General features: G+C 41.3%; 1 protein-coding gene across 1 annotated transcript in view; it reads left to right on the plus strand.

The window, feature by feature from the left end:
* LOC145412836 (WD repeat, SAM and U-box domain-containing protein 1-like) overlaps positions 1-21,703 on the plus strand; it is a 49,346-nt gene that overhangs the window by 16,830 nt on the left and 10,813 nt on the right. The window contains 6 exon segments of the mRNA XM_080282627.1: positions 2,656-2,827; positions 8,004-8,149; positions 11,676-11,708; positions 17,374-17,536; positions 17,538-17,574; positions 19,846-20,081. Coding sequence (XP_080138753.1) covers positions 2,656-2,827; positions 8,004-8,149; positions 11,676-11,708; positions 17,374-17,536; positions 17,538-17,574; positions 19,846-20,081 — 787 coding nt within the window.

Genomic DNA, 21,703 nt, shown 5'->3' on the forward strand with positions numbered 1-21,703 from the left:
GATTGATGCTGCTGCTGTGAACAGAGGAATTGGTAGGATGCAGTTGGGAAGGTGTCAGATATGTCAGGGTTGACTGCTGAAATTCTGAAGGTCTTGGGAGATGTAGGAGGGGTTTAGTAACTGACTTGATAAATATGATTATAAGTGAGTGTGTTGTCTCAAGTGACTGGTTGAAGAGTTTGTTTGTAAATGTGTACAAGGGGAAGGGTTATGCCCTGGAAAGAGGGAATTACAGAGGCATAAAGTTTTTGGCCAGATAGTGAAGGTAATGGAGAGAGTTCTAGCAGATATGATTAGGGAAAAGAGTGAATACTGTATTGATGAGATGCAGTTTTGGGTTTATGCCAGGGAGAGGGACCATGGATGCCATACTCATTGTTTGACAGCTTCAGGGAAAATATATAGGAAAAGAAAGGGAGTTGTACTTTGTTTTTGGTGATTTGGAGAAAGGTCTTTGACAGAGTCTCTAGGAGGGTGGTGAAGTGGGCAGTGAGAAAGCTTGGGATCAAGAAGTGGCTGGTTAGGGTGGTTATGGCCATGTATGTGGGTGCTCAAACCCAGGTAAGGGTGAATGGAGATTTGAGTGATGAATTTTCTGTGAATGTTGGTGTGCATCAGGGTTCAGTCTTGAACCCCTTATTGTTTTTTCGTGGTGCTTGAAGCTCTCTCACATGATTGCAGAAATGGACTCCATGGGAGATGTTGTATGCTGATGACTTGATGTTGATTGCAGAGAATGTAAAGGAGGCAGAGGAAAGATTTAGGAAGTGGAGAGATGAAATGGGTCACAAAGGCTTGAGAGTAAATGGCGATAAAGCAAAAGTGATGATATCCAGGGCTGGTGGCAATATTGTCAAAGCAGAGGGAGACAGGCCATGTGAGGTTTGCTACAAGGATCGTTTTCATTTTCGTTTTCGTTTTTAAAGGCTCCAACATGCTTGCATGTGTCGGCCTTGGTCACCTAATGGCAGCTCTCCACGCTGCACGATCCATTGCAGCCTCCCTGTTCAGTCCCTTAACCCTAAGGTCACACTTAATGACCTCGTCCCATGTCTTTCTCGGTCTACCCCTCATAACCTCACCCCCAGTATTAACACTTCTCACCTCCCTCACCCAATTATCATCCTCCATCCTCTCCACATGTCCAAATCACCTCAATCTACCTCTCCTCATCACAACACCAATACACTCCAGTTCCATCCTACCTCTCAACTCTTCCATTGTAAACCCAGCCCCTCCAGGACTTGGACGCAGGGACGCACTGCACATCCACTTAATCATTGTCATTTCTGTACGTCTGAGCCGGCGAATATCTTCCTCCTTCACTGCCCAGGTCTCACTGCCATACAGCATTACACTCCTAACACATGCTGCATACAAAGACCCCTTAGCACGTAGGGAGAGCCCTCTCAATGTCAGGAGAGGCAAGAGCTCCTGTGGGAAGTAACTCCGTCTTGTGCAGTACTTGTGATAAGTGGTTGCATAAGAGATGTAGTGGTGTTTGAGGTAGACAACAAGATAATGATGATTTTATTTGTGTGGTATGTTGGGGAGAGCATATAGAGATTTTCAGATGTGAAAGGATTGATCTTGCTGGTGTCTCCTGAATATGTGGAAGAATTTTGTTATTTGGGGAACATTTATGTGCTGGAGGTGGGGCTGGAGCTAGTTCTGTGGCTAGAATGAGGAGTGTTTGGAAGAAGTTCAAGGAGCTGTTGCCCCTCCTTATGCCCCATCTGACATTGAGAGGGCTCTTTCTCCATGCAATGGGATCTGTGCATGTGGCATGTGTTAGGAATGTAATTCTATATGATTGTGAGACTGGACAGCAAAGGGAAAGGATATTCATAGGCTCAGACACACACAAATGACAACGAGTAGATAGATTTGTAGATCGTCTTTGAATGCGAGGGCTGACGGGGCTAGTCTGACAATTGAAGAGTTGAGAGGAAGGATAGAACTGGAGTGTATTGGTGCTGTGATGAGGAGGGGCAGATTGAGATGGTTTGGGCATGTGGAGAGGATGGAGGATAACATTTGGGTCCAGAAAGTGAGAAATATGAACATCGGGGGTAAGGTTGCGAGAGGCAGACCAAAAAAGACCTGGGACAAAATCATAGAGTATGATCTCAAGGATAAGGGACTGAATAGGGAGGCTGCCAGAGATCGAGCAGCGTGGAGAACTTCTATTAGGTGACCAAGGCCAACGCACGCAAGCATGTTGGTTCCATCATAAATGATACGTTCCGAGTTGCTTAAGGAAGTTAGAACAGAGAGAGATAGACAACAAGTCAGAGAAACAGATACGAGGTTGGGAAGAAGGGTTAAGAGAAAAAACGAGTGAGGTCTTTGGGATGAAACTCATTAAACAAAATGTCACCATCCTCATCATCATCAGTCGTCATCACCATCATAGTTATCATCAGTCATCGTCGTCATCATCATCATCATCATCTCAGCATCCCATCTTTGTAAGATGGGGTGGGCTGGGATCCCAAAACAAGAAAGAAAATACAAAAGTAGAACAATCAGACAGGATATTTATCATTATTAAAAGATATTATGGTACCAGTAAGTTCATTAATCAATTGCATTTAACATTAACCCTCAAATGTCTGTATGGAATGGTTGACTCCCCCCCCCCCACACCTACAGAGACAAGAGTGTGCGGGTGTACAAGTGGCAGGTGGATGATAAATTCAGTGAAGTTGGCTACTCACCACTACTAGGTCATACATACGGGGTTAACTGTGTCACATTTTCCCCATATGGCACGAAGCTTGCCTCAGCTTCCACTGATGGAACCACCATCATTTGGGATGTGAAGGTTGGTACCGTAAGACTCTGTATTATATGTATTATCCAGTGAAAATTACTGTGGGAATGGAAGTTGTATTCCACTCATTATGTCATTTTATTGGCTAATAATTCATATACTGCATTGAATTGCAATATTGAACCAGTTTTGGCATATTACTGTTCCCCTTCTGTTTTTCTTTCCTTCAATCTTTCCTCGTGCTTCTGCCTACGGGTGACTTTACACTCCCTCTTCTGTCTTTCTTTCCTTCTTTCTTTCCCCTTACTTCTGCTTGTAGGTGACTTTATACTGAGTGACAAGCCAGATGGTTTCCTGTACACCAGGAAACCATTTACTGCGCTGGGTGGTAACCATATAACCAAATTTTTTTTTTTTTTTTTTTTTTTTTTTTTTTTAATGTGAGGAAGAAGGAACCAAAGGCCATGGCCCGCAGTAACAGTTCCCTCCAAGAGAAAAACAAAATACAAAAGAGAGCCAAATTCAAGATCCGATCATTTTGAGATGCCTGGACACACTGCGTTTGAAAGACTGGAGATCATAGGCAGCAGGAAATTCAGATAGAGGGAGACAGTTCCAGAGCTGACCTGTTGCATAAATGAAAGACTGGGAGTAACGGTTAACTCTTGCATTAGAGAGTTGGACAGAAAAGGGATGAGAGTTTGCTGCCAGACGGGTGCTACGCGCCCGTCGTAGAGGTGGAGGAATGCAAGCAGACAGTTCAGAGGAGCAGTGACCATTAAAGTAGCGATAGAAAAGAGATAAAGATGCAACAGTGCGGCGAAGAGACAGAGGTTGAAGAGAGTCAGTAAGAGGAGGAGAGTTAATGAGACGAAAAGCCTTTGACTCCACCCTATTGAGAAGAGCTGCATGTGGGGAGCCTCCCCACATATGAGAGTTGTACTCCACACAGGGGCGGATAAAACCTCTGTATAGAGTCAACAATTGTGCAGGGGTAAAGAAAGAGCGGAGTCGGCTTAGCACATCCAATCTCTTGGAAGCAGATTTTACAAGAGATGTAATATGGTCTTTCCAAGATAAGTCCCGAGTAAATGAAACCCCAAGCATGTTCAAGGATGATGCAGGATTAAGCTGAATATTATTAAACATTAATGGGTATACCTGTGGAAGATTTTATCGGGTTGATAGGTGTAAGAACCGAGTCTTAGATGCATTAAAGACAACCATATTATTTTTACCCCAGTCAGCGATACGAGCCAGGTCAGACATTAGGTGTGCCATAGCCTCATCCCTTGTTTCTTGAAGTAACTGTTGAGATGGGCGTAGCGGGAACCGAATGGAAAGGTGAAGGGTGGAGTCATCAGCGTATGAGTGGATAGGGTTAGATGTACAGCTTAGAAGATCATTGATGAATAAAAGGAAGAGAGTTGGTGATAGGACAGAACCCTGAGGAACACCACTGTTGATAGATCTAGGAGAAGAACGATGGCCGTCTACAACAGCGGCTATAGAACGACCAGAAAGGAAGCTAGCGATGAAGGCACAGATAGAAGGATAGAAACCGTAGGAGGGCAGTTTGGAAATTAAAGATTTATGCCAGACTCGATTGAAAGCCTTTGAGATGTCAAGTGCAATGGCAAAGCTTTCGCCAAAGTCCCGAAAGGAGGATGACCAGGAGTCTGAAAGGTAAGTGAGAAGATCGCCAGTGGAGCGTCCCTGACGGAACCCATACTGACGATCGGAAAGAAGGTTGTGATAGGAAAGATGCCTTAAAATTTTTCTATTAAGAATTGACTCGAAAACTTTTGAAATACAGGACGTTAAAGCAATTGGACGATAGTTGGAGGGTTGGGAGTGGTCACCCTTCTTTGGGACTGGCTGAATGAGAGCAAACTTCCAGCAAGAAGGAAAGGTACAAGTTGACAGACAAAGGCGAAAGAGTTTGCCTAGGCAGGGTGTAAGCACAGAAGCACAGTTCTTGAGAACAACTGGAGGGACCCCATCAGGCCCATATGCCTTGTTAGTACTGAGGCCAGTGATTGCAGAAAATACATCAACTGAAGAAATTTTAATGTCAGCCATGAGGAAGTCAGAGGGGAGAAGTGATGGAGGAACAGCACCGGAATCGTCTAAGGTGGAATTGGAGGAGAAAGTCTGTGCGAAGAGATCTGCTTTATCAGTAGAAGAAATAGCTACAGAACCATCAGAGTAGAAAAGAGGAGGGAAGGATGATGAGGTAAAGTTGTTAGAAAGATTTTTGGCAAGGTGCCAGAAGGAGCGGGAAGAATTCGAGTTGGAGAGTTGAGAGCATTTAGTATGGATGAAATTATTTTTGGTGGTTTAGTGGGTAATTACGGCACTCCAATCGGATTGAGCCGGTGAAGGTTTATATCCAAGGAGTGGTTGGGGTTTATTGTTCATGCAATGCCACTCAGGGATGAGTGAGGCTGGTCGCTCTCATTTTAAATGTCAGGACTAAATTGCCTAGCCCCGGTCTCCTACGCTCCTCATAGGGCAACGTAGGATTGGATGATGGATGGATGGATTGGGTGTATAATTATTGATTTATTTATTGCACAATTGATTGTAAATATTAAAATTGTATTTTGTCAAATCTTAGTAGAAACCACATCATCTCGAATTACTGAATGGGATGGTATGAACATAAAGTATATACTGTACAAAGAATGCACATAGATATAGGCTGCCCTCCCTCCAAAAAAATTAGTGAAAATAAGATCAAAGGTAATCTTGGTAGTAATCAATATTAGTATGATATGGAAGAAAATGGTCGAGCAGTATTATCAGTATAGTGGTGAGAGAGAAGGAAAAGGAAGAGGAGTGTTTGAGAGAGACATGTGTGGACAAAGTTGCCTGGAGGTTGTTCTTTCATGGCCATTATTTGTTTAAATGTTCCCAGGAGGAAGTAAAGTGTTGTAGATGGAGACAGTGATGATGATGATTAACCCCTTGAATCCTGTGATGCCTTTTTATATTCTTGTTACTTCCTGATGATTTTATTCAAGTTAGAAAAAGCTCTTATTCTGAGGGATTTAATGAAGTGAGTAGCAAACACGTCAGCTTGAAAAGTCAATACTGAGCTGAATGAAATTATCTGGAGGCAGCTAGAATAAAATATTCTTATGTCATTGGATGGAAGAGTTTAATATGAATCCCCAACACACCCATAGGCTACCACCTTTAATCAGTCACTTCCCTCAGCAATATCTCAAATTCTTAGATATACTGTACTTTCAGTATGTAGTACTCATGGCCTCTCAACACACAGGCGACATCAGTGCAAAGATATGTAATGGGTGTATTGAAGACACTCAGGCACTACCCTCAGACAACACACTGAAGTCAGCCTTTAAGTATTTCATCTGAACAACAGTGAATTATGCGAAACCATGCTGGGACTGAATGTTAACATCCACAGATATGGAAAAGCTTAAAAAACAAAACAGCCTTAAAAACAACTAAGCAATGTATGTAGACCACAAGTATTGATGGTTGAGATAAAAGAGAACAGTACTCCCAATCAAAAATCTTATGAAAATGATAGTTCAGTTCATTGCTTCAGGACAAACTCCATCCCACCTATGTAATTTTATGTTCACTATCCCTTGCTGTAAAAAAGCAGATATGAGTGACCCTCCAATCACTGCATTACACAGAATGGCTCCACAGTATCCCTCTACCTTCACCCAGTTCTGCACATCACAAACATATACACAGACACATAGCCATCACAGCTATTCAAATCCTCTAGCAAAATGGCATCTTTCATGAATCCCCACCAGGCATTCCTCTCACAAAAATTGCATTCCCCAGAGAGAGATGAGTGGAATCTAGACTACGATGGTTCAAGATCTGAATGGTCCAATCTGACCGGACTGGATGTAAATGAGACAAGTGACCTGAATGGACAAGAAGTGACCTGATTTATCAGTTAATATGCTGGACCTGGTCAAGCCTGAAATGCTTTGAAGGGACCCAAATAAATTTAAGAGGACATGATTGGACATTATATGGCCTAATTTTTCATCCGTTTGTCATGGTTAACTTAAGTTGCTCTAAATGAACCCAGTTTGAGAAATAGATGTATAGAAACTTGAATTGGCCTGAATAAATTGGAATGAACCTTATTAGGAGTGGATGATGGATGGATGGATGAACCTAATTAGAATAGAGTGGCTTTAGATATGAAGGATTGAATGTGTGTGTGTGTGTGTGTGTGTGTGTGTGTGTGTGTGTGTGTGTGTGTGTGTGTGTGCATGCATGTGTGTGTTCCCCGTGGGAACCACCTTGTTGTGATGGGAGGCATGCGTACCCTGTAAATCTGATGGGCTGTATCAGATTGACTCAATTGGATACATTTATGTGAAGCTATAAATCGTGGTGAATGTTTTTGGCGTGTCCAATAGAGCCAGGATTCCAGGGGCTTAAATAATGAGTGAATGGAAACATTGCACATTGGATTGGGCAATTTTGGGCTGTCTGGACATTGCTACTCCTCACCCTGCCGTAGGGTGGGAAAGTAGGTCCGGATGACGATGATGATGTATCAGCAGGGGGAGATCTCCCCCAGACTCAGCAGGAGGATAGGTTTATCCATGCAGTGCAATTAGATTGTATTGTTATAGTGTGTTAACAGGGTTTTTAAATTAATTTTGGTAGCAATGTAAGAGAAAAGGGGTGACTAGCTCAGTGGCGAGTAGCAGATAGACCTTAATCATTATTTTTCATATCTTGATTAATGCAGTTTTCATGAACATAGGTACTTCTCAGAACAAGATACAGTGGTTGCTTTAACTGAAGGCATCTTGTAATTTGTTGTGATTTTGGCCTTGTAGGAAGATAACGAGACATTTTGGCTTTTGCGTTGGTGGTTATGTTGATGTGTAGGTATGGAATGAGTGACTGCATTTGTTCTTTGAAGATTGAGGATCATCTTATTTCTCTGATTGATAATATTAGTTGGTTAAAAGATAAATAATAAAATAATAAATAAATAGAAAAGTGATCTCCCTTCAGTGTATTTCACCTTTTTCACCTCTCACTTTCCGTGGCTGGTTAATATTTCTAAGCTGAGAGATGTTTGTTATATTTCTCCACTCATAGATGATTCCTTTTTACATAATGTGTCAGGGATGAAAGTGAGGTGGGCACACTGGACTAGTATCTAATCATGTGTCCCTGATTGTATGCACCTCTTCCCCCACAGACAGGTGATCAGCTGTGTTCTCTGAAGCCTGCGAGTGATGCAGCAGTGCGGGTGTGTGCCTTTTCACCTAACTCAGCCCTCTTGGTCACTGGTGGTGATGATGACATGGCTGGCATCTGGGATGTCTCTACCCTCTCTCTCCTCAGGTATTGCTTCTTGGTGCATTTCCATACTGAATTATTCATTTACTACAGTATTTGTATGAATGATGAGTGAGTCAGAGCAGAATTTCTGTGGAGAGCACAGTTGGTAAGCATGTAAGCATACTAGGACAAAGGTGCCCCTGTACTAAGAATGGGTACATGAATGGTTTTTTTTTATTTATTTATTTATTTTTTCTCTGGATGATGGGATGGATGTAAAACTGATCTGGACACACTCTACCTTATACTGTTCATTTTTTATTAAAAATTTAATTCTCAGATGAATATGACAAAATGTATTATACATATAACAGTAATCCCAGTGCTGCACTTGTATTTCACACCTCAAAAGCTGCTGTCACCCTTGTTTGGGTATTTTGAAGTGCATGTGTTATACAACACTGAATGTTTATGCTTTGAAGTCAAAGGTGAGTGTGTGGTGTATGATACAGGTATACCCTGGTTTAACGATGCAATTGGTTAGGTAAAAACACATTGCTATGCTGGGTATCATAGATTTAATATGTAAAGTATAGGGATGCGTTTTTTTGAGCCTTGGGTTTCCCTCGTCCGAGTTCTAAACCCTCCCAAATGAGTCCAAAAACAAGTTTTTAGCTCACCCAAACCCTCAAATAGCTTTTAAACAAGCTAAACAAAGCCTAAAAGCGTTTATAACTCACCTAAACCCAAAATTAAAATCTGAAAGTCGTTAAATATGTCTGGAAAAAATCAAACTTATGAAACTGTACCCCAAAATGACAAGTTCATCCCACCTAAACACATTAATATAAATCTAAAAGGAGTTTATAAATCAACCTAAACACAAAATTTAAATCTAAAATATCATCAAATTTGGTTTTTACAAAATCTAAGCCCAATGATAAACCAGGGTTTGGCCATCATTAGGTGGGGTATGGTGGTATTTCTAACCCCATCACTAATCCGGGGTATCGCATCTGGAGGTATCATATATAAGGGTATACCTGTACTTGATTGTTGTAGGCAGTATTGCCATCTTACAAATGACATTTATTTGTATTTTGTTTTTGTACAGAATTGTTTATTGTGTGTTGGAGATTACATTGGTGTAGAGCTGATAGCATGTCATTTGAGTAATGCTCTGTAGTCAAAGGTACAATGCAATAAATATTTGAAAATGTGCTTTTTGGCCAGATTGGTTGGCTTATGTTTTCCTCTCGTTAGGTGTTTGCATTATGAGTATGAAACTAGACTTGTTTCCCTTATACAGTGCAGTATATACAGTGTGCAGTGTTTGTTATACCATTTAAGATTTTGTGGTTCTCATTAAGCAGTTTCTATACTTTTTTGTTATTTTTTTATCGAGCAAAGATGCGCTTGACAGGTTGGTGATGATTGGCTGAATGCAACATTATTTCATAATCTCTTTACCTGCTAGCATTATTAATTGACAACCTATATCTGAGGGGGAAATTTGGGTTACTAATGATATTCAGACATGTTGAATTCAGCCAGTCATCACCAACCTGTCTAGTGCATCTTCGCCTCAATAAAAAAAAAACTGAGCATAGTATATTTCAGGCATGGATTTTGAGGGGGCATGGGGAGCATGTGATCCCCTATTTTTGACAGACCAATTATTGCATATAATAAAAGAACAGTGTTTAACTTTACCAAAATTAATGCAGTAAATATCATATTGCATCTTATTGCACTTTTCCTTACCTGTGTTATTGTACACCTATGACTGAAGCAAGCAAAGTGCATTGTAATATGATTATTTAAATGGATTAATTGGCAGCTCTGCTATGGTTCATGCCCCCCCCTTCCTTTTCCAAAGTGCTGGATCTAGCCTGTATTGTAGTTTTTCAATCATCATTCATAGTGAACAAAATGCAATGAAAAGGGGTGATTTATAAATCCATTGGAATGTAGGGCCTTTTAGCTGCATCCATGTCAAGCCTACAGCGTTGCCTTGGGTGACTAGATGCGCTAAGCAGAACGGGAACTTTAGTGTTAGAAACAAAACCCCGGGCAGTATGTAGCACCTTCGGCCGTGTTCGTCAGCCAGTATCCATTCTTGTTGAGTGTGTCAGTCATGTTGTCCACTGTGGACAGACAACTAGTTTTTTACCTTTTCTTGTGCTCCTTGTTCTCTGTTTATCCGGGCAGACATCCCCTCTTCTCTTGGAAGTTACAGAGTCTCCTAGGTACGAGTGTAATTTGTTGTACTAGTTGCTTTCTCCTCCGTTTGTAGTCTTTTGCAACATGTGCTCATTTCCTCGTGGCCTCCTTTTCTGCTCTCTCCATTACCTTCTTGTTTAGTTTGCTTTTCCTTCTTTTTGCCTTCTCCCTTTTGGGTTAATAGTTTGTGCTTGGGGCTTTCTGTTTGCTGCGTACCCCTGTAGTGCACGGACATGGATCTCGTTGACATGGGTTGCCTATAACATTTCATCGTCCCCCACCCCACCCTACTTTCTGCTGGGATGGTTTGGAGTTGAACTCTTTCATCTCATTTCCAACATCAGTAATTTCCTATACTTGTTTATCCAGTTTTAGAAGTAAATTAAAGGTGCTTAGGATAGAGGTTAATAAATAATCCAAACTTTAGGATGAGATTTGTTGCTGCTTCACCATTAATCTTCATGTTTAAGATCTTAGACTCACCAACAATAAAATTTGATATTTTATTTTCAGAGACCATGATTCCTCTAATTACATGCATCCAAGGATACCAGATAAACAGGCTGTAGATACTCTCCAACTTTGATTGACTGTTTTCTTCATAAATATTAAATCGGAGAGAAAAATAAATGATATTCCGATGATTGCGAGTGACCATATTACTTTATGTACCTTGTACATGACCATCAACCAATCCATTGTCTGAGTCTGCATGAGCCTCCTCCTGCAGATGGATGTTCGCAGCTACAATGTGCTACATTCCATTGGGACTTGTTAATTGGCAGGTTTTAGAATAAATTCTACTGTATTTACAAGTCCTAGGAATGTAGCACCGCACACTCCCTTCCAAGAATGTGTGTCCTCCCACCCTCCTTCATGCTTCCCCATACCTACCTGTTGACTGTTACTCAACTGAATGGATACTGGTTGACGAACACAGCTGAGGGTGCTATTCACTATCCAAGGGAGTACTGTACTGTACACAGTCCAAGTTTTGGTAGGGTTCCAGGATGAGGTTACACAGATGAAGTTCCTTCCAATTGAAGTTTCTCACATCAAAGTTCTTGTTCTGCTGAGTGAATCTAGCCACCCAAGGCCATGGGGAGAGCTTGGCATGAACTTAGCTGCAAGGCCCTACATTCCTAGGGCTGTCAAATAGAGGGTTTTATTCTAGAACCCACCTTTTGGATAAAATTTCGTTGAACTATCTTATACATTAGTTGTACTGTACATGTGATATAAAGGGTGCCTAATCTTTAATGTGGCACATAGCCCAATAGGATTGTGCTTTATCAGCTAGGTTTTTCTAAAGTGCCTGTGACTTTTCTCAAAATTAGCTCTCTCATTATCACAAACATCTTTTCAGACATAAGGAAAACCCTGATGAGTGTCTGATAAGGTGAGTTGTGACAGTAACCGATATTCACCTTACTGATAGCTACACACCAAGAAAAGCATGAAGCAGTCAGCCAAATATAGAAATGTTTACCACAGTTACAAGAAACATGGAATTGTTTTTGTTTAGATGGCAGTACAAGGTATGAAAGCATGGTTCGTTAGTCCACCATACAGTAGTATTATATATTCATGATGTAGTTTTGTAGAAATTAGATGGGAACTGTATACCTGTTGGTACAGTATGACTGCTTCTTTTCTTGTCTTTCCCATCATATTTGATTTTGATTATATAAATTGCATATTAAATTTGTAATGTAAATACAGTATGTATTTTTTACTTACAGCACCAGTATTTTGTAATTTATTCACCAGTATTGCACTTTCACATCACAGATACTGTACTGTAAATATTGTTTACTTACTAAGCCAACTCTTTATTTCTTTATTCTTGATGGCAGTTTGTATAATTTGGTTAACTGCAATGAACTGTGTAAGAAAGAGGAGTTGTGCGCTAATGTTTTGCATACAAAAATATAATGCCATCTTCACAGTATTATTAGGGTTTTGCATGTAAATTAAGCATAACAGCAAGTGCATCTTTATATACTGTATACACACACACACACACACACACACACACACACACACACACACACACACACACACACACACACACACACACACACACACACACACACACACACACACACACACATCCATATCCAGATAAACAGGATTATCAGACAACTGGGAAAATTCATGGACTGGTAAAATATATAAATAACAATGTAAGTGTGCACCACTTTGAATGCTCATCCTTTTAAGGGATGGTCACATGTCACTTGAGACTGGATGAAGTCAGGCAGTGTGAGATGAAGGAATTTCTGGTCAAGGTTGTTTCCTAATTAATCCCTTTCCCAGCTCTCCTTTCCCCTCATTCTTCTCCTCTAAGTTGGTCACCCTCCATACCTCCACAGTTCACCAGTCAGTAGGCAGGCACTCTTGCTGTTGAGTTATGTCGTGATAGATGGTGATTTCTACACTCCGTGATGTCAAAAGTGCAAACTTATCTTAAAGCGCATTGTGCTTGCCATGAAACAGAAGTTGGACAAGACTTGAAAAAGGTGAACATTATATATAAACTTATGACAGAATTTAACAGAGGAAATTCCATGATTTAAAATATCACGTCGCAGGGGCCAAGGGTCAAGGAATTTTTTGTGAAAAGCAAGACAAACAAATCCACTGAAAAAGGCATACTCATCATTGGATGAGAATGTGTGGTATAGGCACAGTTTTCTACCTGGTGTGCCTACTGTAATTACGCATGAGCATGCAATATCTTACAGTACTTTGGCAAGTCCATTCTGTTAAATATTATTCATCATTTTGTTCAAAAATGTGGAAAATAAACTAAGGAAATAAATCTTGAGCATTTATTGGTGAACTTATGATTTGGAAATTAAGAACATATGGAGTAGATGGGAAGTTGTTGAAAGCTGTGAAGAGTATGTATGATGGTGCTAAGGTTGCAGTGCATGTGGATGGTGAACTGAGTGAATTTTTTTCTTTGAAGGCTGGGTTGAACAGGGATGTGTCATATCTCCATGGTTGTTCAATCTGTACATGGATGGGGTAATGAAAGAGGTACAAGGTAGGGCAATGGATGCTGAAGTGGCCCTGGTGAGAGAGGGTAGTGTTTGGAATATCCCTGTACTGTTGTTTGCAGATGACACTGTGTTGTTGAGTGAAGACGAAGGGGAGCTGCAAGGCTTGGTGGATGGGTTTAGGAGAGTGTGTAAGAAACGGAATCTAAAAGTGAATGTAGGGAAGAGTAAAGTGATGGTCTTTGAGAGAGGTGAAGTCAGTGAATGCACAGTGAGATTGGATGGTGAGGAAATGGAAAATGTGAGTACGTTTAAGTACTTGGGTAGTGTGGTGAGTAAGGATGGAAATTTGGAGGGTGAAGTGCTTGAAAGGGTACAACAAGGAAGAAAGGTTTCTGGTTCCTTGAAAGCAGTGATAAGAAACAGGGAAGTGAGCATGGAAGTGAAAAAGTTACTACGTGGCAGTATTGTGATACCAACTCTAACGTATGGAAGTGAAGCTTAGACGTTGTTGGAAGGATGTGGATGTGATAGGAAGCGTTAGGAGGAACACACTGAGGTGGTTTGGCCATGTGGAGATGATGGAAGGTGAGAGACTGATGAGGAGAGTGTATGTGAGTGAGGTGGAGGGGGGAAGAGGGAGGGGGAGGCCAGGATGAGATGGAGGGATGAGGTGGAGAGGTATATGAGAGAGGGGGGTGTGAGTTGGGAGCAGGGCAGTGAAATGGCAGTGGACAGGGCAAAGTGGAGGCAATTTGTTTGTGGCCACCCCATACGGGATTGAGGCGTCTTGCAATAGATAGATAGATAGATAGATGATTTGGAAAGAAATATTGTACAAAACAATTATTACCACTCCCTTGCTTATACGTCAGCTGTGTGTATGGCTGCAGCCCAACCATTTCTTCCTCGTATGACCGCCCCTCACTCACCACTCAGCTGTCTTACAGGTAATAAAATAAATATTTAGGAATTGCAAGCACATTAATTTTGTCCAACAAAACAACTTTTCATTTCTATGAACTAGTTTTTATCTTCTCAGCCAGTGCAAATGTGTTCTAAGATGAATTTATTCATATGTATAATTCGTCTTAGAATGCATTTGCATTGGCAGAAAAGATAAAATCTGGCTGATAGAATGAAGGTTTGTTTTGTTTGACAGAATTAGTGTGCTTGCGATTCCTACTTGTTTATTGTATTTTCTGGAAAACAGCTGAATGGCGAGTCAGGGGTGGAGTGACAGCGGTCAGGTGAGAAATAAATGGGTGGACTGTGGCTGTATACACAACTGTGAACAGGGGAATCATGGTAATTCTGCTGTACAACACTTCTTTCCAAATCATCAGTTCACCAGTAATGCTCAAGATTTATTTCTTTATTTTATTTTGCTGTCTGATGAACAAAATAATGAATAATATTTAACAAAATGGAGCTACCTCGTGCATTTTGCACTACGGCAAGACACAGCAGTCATGTGTGCTACCTCTGTAGGGTGTGTTTAACAGGTTGTTTTGATTGGAAAATGTTAATGTCACCCTGGATGCGAGTGGTATTGTATTTACACCAATGATATAGCCATTGTATAAGGATAATACCCCGTACCCCATTATCCAGAGTGACAGCTGGCGCTTCGCTAGACTGAACACAAGAAATAGGGGAACATTCCCAAAATCTGAACTGTTTGAATGTCTGTTGCCTCTCCTGTCTGACACCCCTCCTTGCCCCAGGTTTGAAATGAGGCTGTCCCAGTCCTCCCGTCCTCCCTCAATCCCCTCTCTTCTTCCCTCCTTCATCCTTCCTCCCCCCTCCCCTGCCCCTCCTCCATCCCCCACCACACTCAGCACTGACACACTTCCTGTCCCCCTGCCCTTCCCCACCCCTGGTTATCTTCCTCTCCATTCCGCACCCTCCCCCACCCTTGCTTGTCTCCCATGTGTGTGTGTGTGTGTGTGTGTATGAGAGAGAGTGAGTGAGTGAGTGAGAGTGGTGATTGAGTGAGTGAGTGAGAGTGAGTGAGTGAATGAGTGAGAGTGAGTGAGTGTGTGAGACTAAGGGGGGGGGGGAGTTGGGCTGTTTGACTTTCTTGTCTCCTTCCTTGTCCCCCCACCCTCCCTGTTCCCCTGCCCTCCCCCACCCTTGCTTGGGGTGCTGCCAGCTGCCTACTTTTCAGTTTTCCTGAAGCATCTCTCAACACCACACCTCCCACCACCCTACCCTCAAGCATGTGATGTTTGATGTTCATTTTTTAGCAGTAGTATTGTTTATGAGGATAATAACATTACCTATGGTGTTTCTGTTTCAGTCTCTGTTGATTGAGTAAAGTATATGAGAGTTTAGGTTTGAGTCTGGAATGTATCTGTGGCATTTCTTCAGTATCTTATGGAGAAATTTGCTTTGATATCCGACATACTCGCTGACTGAACACTCCCACTTGTACATAACGCTGCCAAATGCCAGGGTATGGGTGTAAATCAGATATCTTAGAAAAATAAGTAACCGGGAAGGTACTGTAAATTTCCCAAGCTTCCCAGTTAACTGGGATTGAACTGTTTTTGGTTATATGGTTAACACCCAGGGTTGTGAATGGCTTTGTGGGTTATAGGAGGCCTTTTGGCTTGTCACTTGGTGTAAAACCACCTGAAGTGGATGGAAGAGTAATAAAAAGTGACAGGAAGAATGGGAGAAAGTAGGAAGAGATGAGGGTAGACAAAGAAAAAGTGAGCGGCTGATAGGTGTCCCCACCTACGACCAAGACTTCTGTTCCATTGTCTGGTTATTCTTTTCATAATTTGCCATATTTTCTTTTCAACATTTTCTTTTAGTCCGTCATATGGTTCTATACTGTCTGTTGTTCATTCCAACCTCACTTCCATGTACTCAGGCATATGTGTTCCTCTGTCATTAGATAACAGTTGTTTCACTTCAGATTGCCTTTGTTATGATCATTTTGCTGTACACCTGCATGTCACTTTGTACTGTCTCACTCCATGTCCTCGCTGTTGGTGTTTTGTTAAAGGGCTGGCCCACTCTCACCCTTCTTGCAGTCTCCTTATCCTCTTTGCTGGCTAATGGTGTGACTGGTATGTCTGATAATTTTTCCTGACACTGTACTGTGGATGGCCCATGTTGCAGTACCTCAATCCACACACCTTGTATTGGTGGATCTCTGACTGTTCTGGGATCTTCTGCATTAAAATTGTAAATGGAAGAGCATATTCTTGTATTATCATCTGCTCCTCCATGAAGCAAATATATACTTTCTTCTGCCATATGGAGAGAGGGGGTCAATTGTGGCTATGTTGTTTTAGCTTCATCGGGTTCTGTAATGATGAGAAGTTGGAATGATCCATAAATTACAGGATACTGTTATTAACAAAGGCACCCAAAGAGTGTATGTGAGTGAGGTGGAGGGGGGGAGAGGGAGGGGGAGGCCGAGGATGAGATGGAGGGATGAGGTGGAGAGGTATATGAGAGGGGGGTGTGAGTTGGGAGCAGGTCAGTGAAATGGCGGGGGACAGGGCGACGTGGAGGCTATTTGTTTGTGGCCACCCCAAACGGGATTGAGGCGTCTGGCAATAGATAGGTAGATAGATATATATATATATATCAGTAGATAGGTATATATATATATATATATATATTACTGTATAATTATTCAAGCTTTTTTTTTCATCATCATCATCATCATCATCATCATCATCATCATCTGGACCTCCTTTCCCACCCTAGGGTAGGGTGAGTAGAAATGTCCAGACAACCCAAATTTGCCTAATCCAATGGGCCATGCTTCCCATCACTCATCATTCAAGCCCCTGGAATCCTGGCTCTATTTTTTTAATTATATGAAAAATTCAGTGTTTGGTATAAAAAATATGAGAGAGAGATAATGCACTGTCGCTCAATAACTTTGACTTCCTTTACTTTCATTATAAAGTGGTACCTTTACCGACCAATTTCAAGAAGTAAGGATTACTAAAAAGTAAAAAGGAATGCAAAGGTTGCTTAGACATTGCTGACAACTGGAGCATATAAACAAATTCATTATTCTCCATTCTTCAGACGAATGTGTGGCGATGAGTCAACGGTGACAAGTGCAAGTTTCACCCCAGACAGCAGTTATTTGGCCACTGGGAGCAGTGGGGGGGAGGTACGAGTATGGGATGCACGTTATGGTCATTCAGCTCCCCTGGCCATGAGGCCTGAGGCTCATGACCTTGGGGTTTGCCTCATTACACTTCAGCCCATCTATTGGCAAGGATGGTTAGTCTTACATTGTATTCGTTTACTTTGCAGGAAGGAATAAATGTGATGCAGTGGAAGACTGGCTGATACAGTACTTGATCAAGACAGGTTAACCCTGACAGTCTGAAGAGGTCTTCCTAAGCTGAATGAAATACTGTACTGTAATATGGTATTAGAATAAAATATTATGTCCTGGGCCCTGGGCAAAAGGGGTTAATGACTGCAGCTTTCTTACATGCTTCATAACAACTGATTTTTCTTTTGTGTTAGGGAAAGAGAACTGTGCATGTATCCCTGCATGTCATTAATGCCTAATAAATAGGATGGAGTGAGAGTCTTTATATTTATACCATTTTTAATGATTGTTGGACAACCTCATTTTCTGCTTTGTGTCAACATACTTAGGGTGTAGAGAGGGGTAGCTGAATGATTTAACTGAAATGGATCATAGGTGTAGCATACATGACATGTTTTCTAAGTTCTGTGAATGTTACATAGTATATCAGTACCATATGTACTGTATTTTATAGGGTACAGTTTTTAATAGTTAATGCGTTGTATATACTATGACTTGTTTTTATATGAAATACAAGTTACACATGAGTAAGTAGTAGAAGGATGATAACCACCGACCTTGAGAGGTGCTGTAACATGGGAGTAAAGTCAGGCTAGAACCTGAATAACTAGCCACACTGTCACTACTCTTAGGCAGAAAACTCAGCCACATCTGTTTGAAGTGTAACGCCCAAATCAAGGAAGCAGTGGTCATATTACATCATCAGGAAGTAAGAACCATACGTTGATGGTTTCTGTACGGGTGATTCATCTCTTTCTCTCTCTCTCTCTCTCTCTCTCTCACACACACACACATACACACACACACACACACACACACACACACACACACAGAGTTTGTTTTACGTCTTCCTTCATCTTAACCAAATTTCTGTGTCTGTCCTCCTCTCTTCCTATTTCTTCCATCCATCCTGTCACTTTTTATTGGTCTTCTCTTCACTTCAGGTGGCTGTACACTAAGTGATAAGCTTAATGGATTCCTGTAACACAGGAAACCATTTACAGCACTTGGTAATTACCATATAACCAAATAATGAAGTGATGTGGAGCCTAATATGATGCCCCTGTTAACTGGGTGGAGATATACAAATGCAGCATCCACCCCAAAACCAAACTTCCACTCTCATCTCTGCCCCTTGCTGTGGCAAGGCATTGTTTACCATAAGGGAACATCAGTTCAAAGTAATGAGATGGCCCCGCAGTGGCAATTGCTTGCCTGCCATTGGTGGGGGTACTCACCTACTGTAGACAGACCAGAGTTATTCTTCTACTACTGCTGCCACGAGTAACTGTTGTTGTAAGTAGTGTACATTGTGCGAGTCATGCTGAGTTGATGTTGTCAGATACATATTGTGGGAAGTTGGTTAGTAGTGTGTTTATGGAGCGTAGTGGTTTAAAGCTATACTGTGAAGGAGCTGGGCTAAAGTGAGGTGTGACTTTATTAAGATTCAAGCATTTGGTTCTTTTTGATGGTGTACTAAGTATTGTTGTGGGTCTTTATGAAGAAGGGTATGGTGGGCTTTTGTTGACATTAAGTATTGTGATGATTGCTCCATGTTTCCCAATGTTGGGAATGCTACAGTTTGCTTCTTAAAAAGTCACTAATGTTTGTGAGGGCCTGAATGTGGTGTGGTCCTAAATGTTTCAAGTGCAGGATGCTGATACCATCTGGCCCTGTGCATGTAGAGTTCTTAATTTTCTTTGTAAAGTTTTTTGTTAGTTCTGGAGTGAACATTTCTGTAAGTAAGTTTGGCTAATGTCCATCTGTCTATCTGTTGCCAGATGCCTCAGTCCCGTAAAGGGTGGCCAGAAACAAATCACTTCCATGTCGCCCTGTCCCCTGCCATTTAACTGCCCTTCCCCCAGCCAACACCCCCCTCTCTCATATACCTCTCCACTCCATCCATCCATCTTGTCCTCGGCCTCACCCTCCCTCTTCCTCCCCCCTCCATCTCACTCAGATACACTCTCCTCGTTAGTCTCTCGCTTTCCATCGTCTCCACATGGCCAAGCCACCACAGTGCCTTTTTTTTGGTAGTTCTGTTATTTATTTACCATGTCTGGCTCATGTGAAGTACGTGACATGCCTCTTTTCATAATCCCATGATATGTGTAAGCATTTATTTAACACTAGTGTTATCAGCTATAGATTTTCAGTGTAATTCACATAACATACTTTATAATTTACTCAGTCACTATTCTAACTTTCCTCAGACACAAGTGCTCTGGGGAAGCAGTACCTTCTTGCATCAGGAGGGCAGGATACAGCTCTACATTTGTGGGTTGTGGAAATTGAGAGCCAGATTTTGGGAGGAGATACCACCCCCACTATCTCCCCACACCACACGCTGTATGGCCACTCAGGACCAATAATGTGTGTACGATTCAGCGCTGATGGGCTTATTCTGGCATCGGCTTCTGGGGACAAGACTGTGATGCTATGGGATCCTGTAAGTGTGAGGTTGTTAGTTCATGGCTTTACAAAATAAAGAATGAGTGAAGTATATAGTACATACAGTACTTTAATGCATTTACTAGTAATGTAGTAGCAACTGTTTTAAACGTTTTGTTAGTACAGTATGAAACCTGTTTTCAAGTTTTCATACCGTAATGAAAGGGAAGTATGTTTATACAATAATGACTGAAAGTAACCCAGCAGCAGCAGCCTGGGACAGTCCATGCCAGCCTGATGTTTCTCCCATCTTTCTTCTTTCTGATTTATTGGCTGATGAACTTGTTTCATTCAGTCCTAGCAAATCTTCATTTTTTTTTTTTTTTTTTCCACTGAAGGATGTGACATGCCCATGTACATTTCTGTTTTTGTACTTACAGGAATAAGATAATCATCTTTCATTTGTTCTCTTACCTAATAGTCACCCTTTTTATCCCTCCATTTTATACCTAGCATATATTTTTCTCTTCATTCCTGTCTGAGGATTCTTGAGTTATAAGTACTGTATTTAGCAGATGCCAGGTTTCTCATAAGTTAGGCAAGGAAAGTCACTGATTATATCATCATCATCTCTGATACTTCACGTCTTGTGGAAACCCTCTGACAAGTTGGCCCTGACAAAACTGACCTCAGGGTGCTTTGCTCTCATATGCCTCTCTATCTATCTATCTGTCTATTGCCTGACATATATGTCTCTCTCACTATCCCAAACATGTCTGATCATCTGCCACATGTCTGATCATCTGCCTTCTATCTTAGTAATGTACTGCTTCACTCTTTTTCTGTGCCACATGCAATTTTCCTCTTCTAACATTATCCTCAGTGTCACTTTCAATTAAATTTTTTTTTTGCATCACATGTGTGTGTGTATATTCTTGAAATATGATGAACCCATCTTGATGGATGGATGTTTATCTGTTCCTAGAAACTCATTATAAATTTCTGTGTCATAGCAGTCAACCTGCTGATCTCCCTGCTGTTCTGAAAATGGTAATTTTTACAGTTGTTCTGGAGGTCATTACTAACTCCAAGTACATATTATTAAATTCTCATATTACAGTATACTCTCTATGCGGGTCCAGTATGCACATTTTCAGTTTACATGGCAAGAAAAATCTATGCCGTTATTATCAGTTGACAACTGAGAACTGAACTAGGGTCATGCTGAGGGTGGTGACAAGGAGTGTAAGGAGTGCAGATGATGAAGTGAAGGAAATGAATATTGTGCAGATGCTTGAAGGTGCAAGAGTGGACATGTGTGGATTGATTGAGACTAAGTTGAAAGGTGAGTGTGTGAGAGAATGAGTTAGGTGTACAGTGATTCCTCGGTATGCATGACTGAAGTGTTAACCTAGGCTTCTGCGTGTATGAAGTCTGTGTATATGGGCCTTTAATGTATTATAGTAAGCCTAATCTGTTAACCAGAACACTGACCTGACGCCAACTTCCTTACTAAAAACTTTCTGTTACCCCTGCTAGACCACAAAATGCTTCCTAATGGCATAGCCTACCGTATAAAGATAAAGCGGACAAAAGACATTGATATTAAAGAGGTTTAAAGCAATAAATAATGGTGTTGATGCTGCTGGCTCTGACTGTGACTTGATCATCCTGGACCCA

The sequence above is a fragment of the Coenobita brevimanus genome, chromosome 94 (assembly GCF_032717465.1).
Source record: "Coenobita brevimanus isolate Jiangsu-jjx chromosome 94, ASM3271746v2, whole genome shotgun sequence".
NCBI lineage: Eukaryota > Metazoa > Arthropoda > Malacostraca > Decapoda > Coenobitidae > Coenobita > Coenobita brevimanus.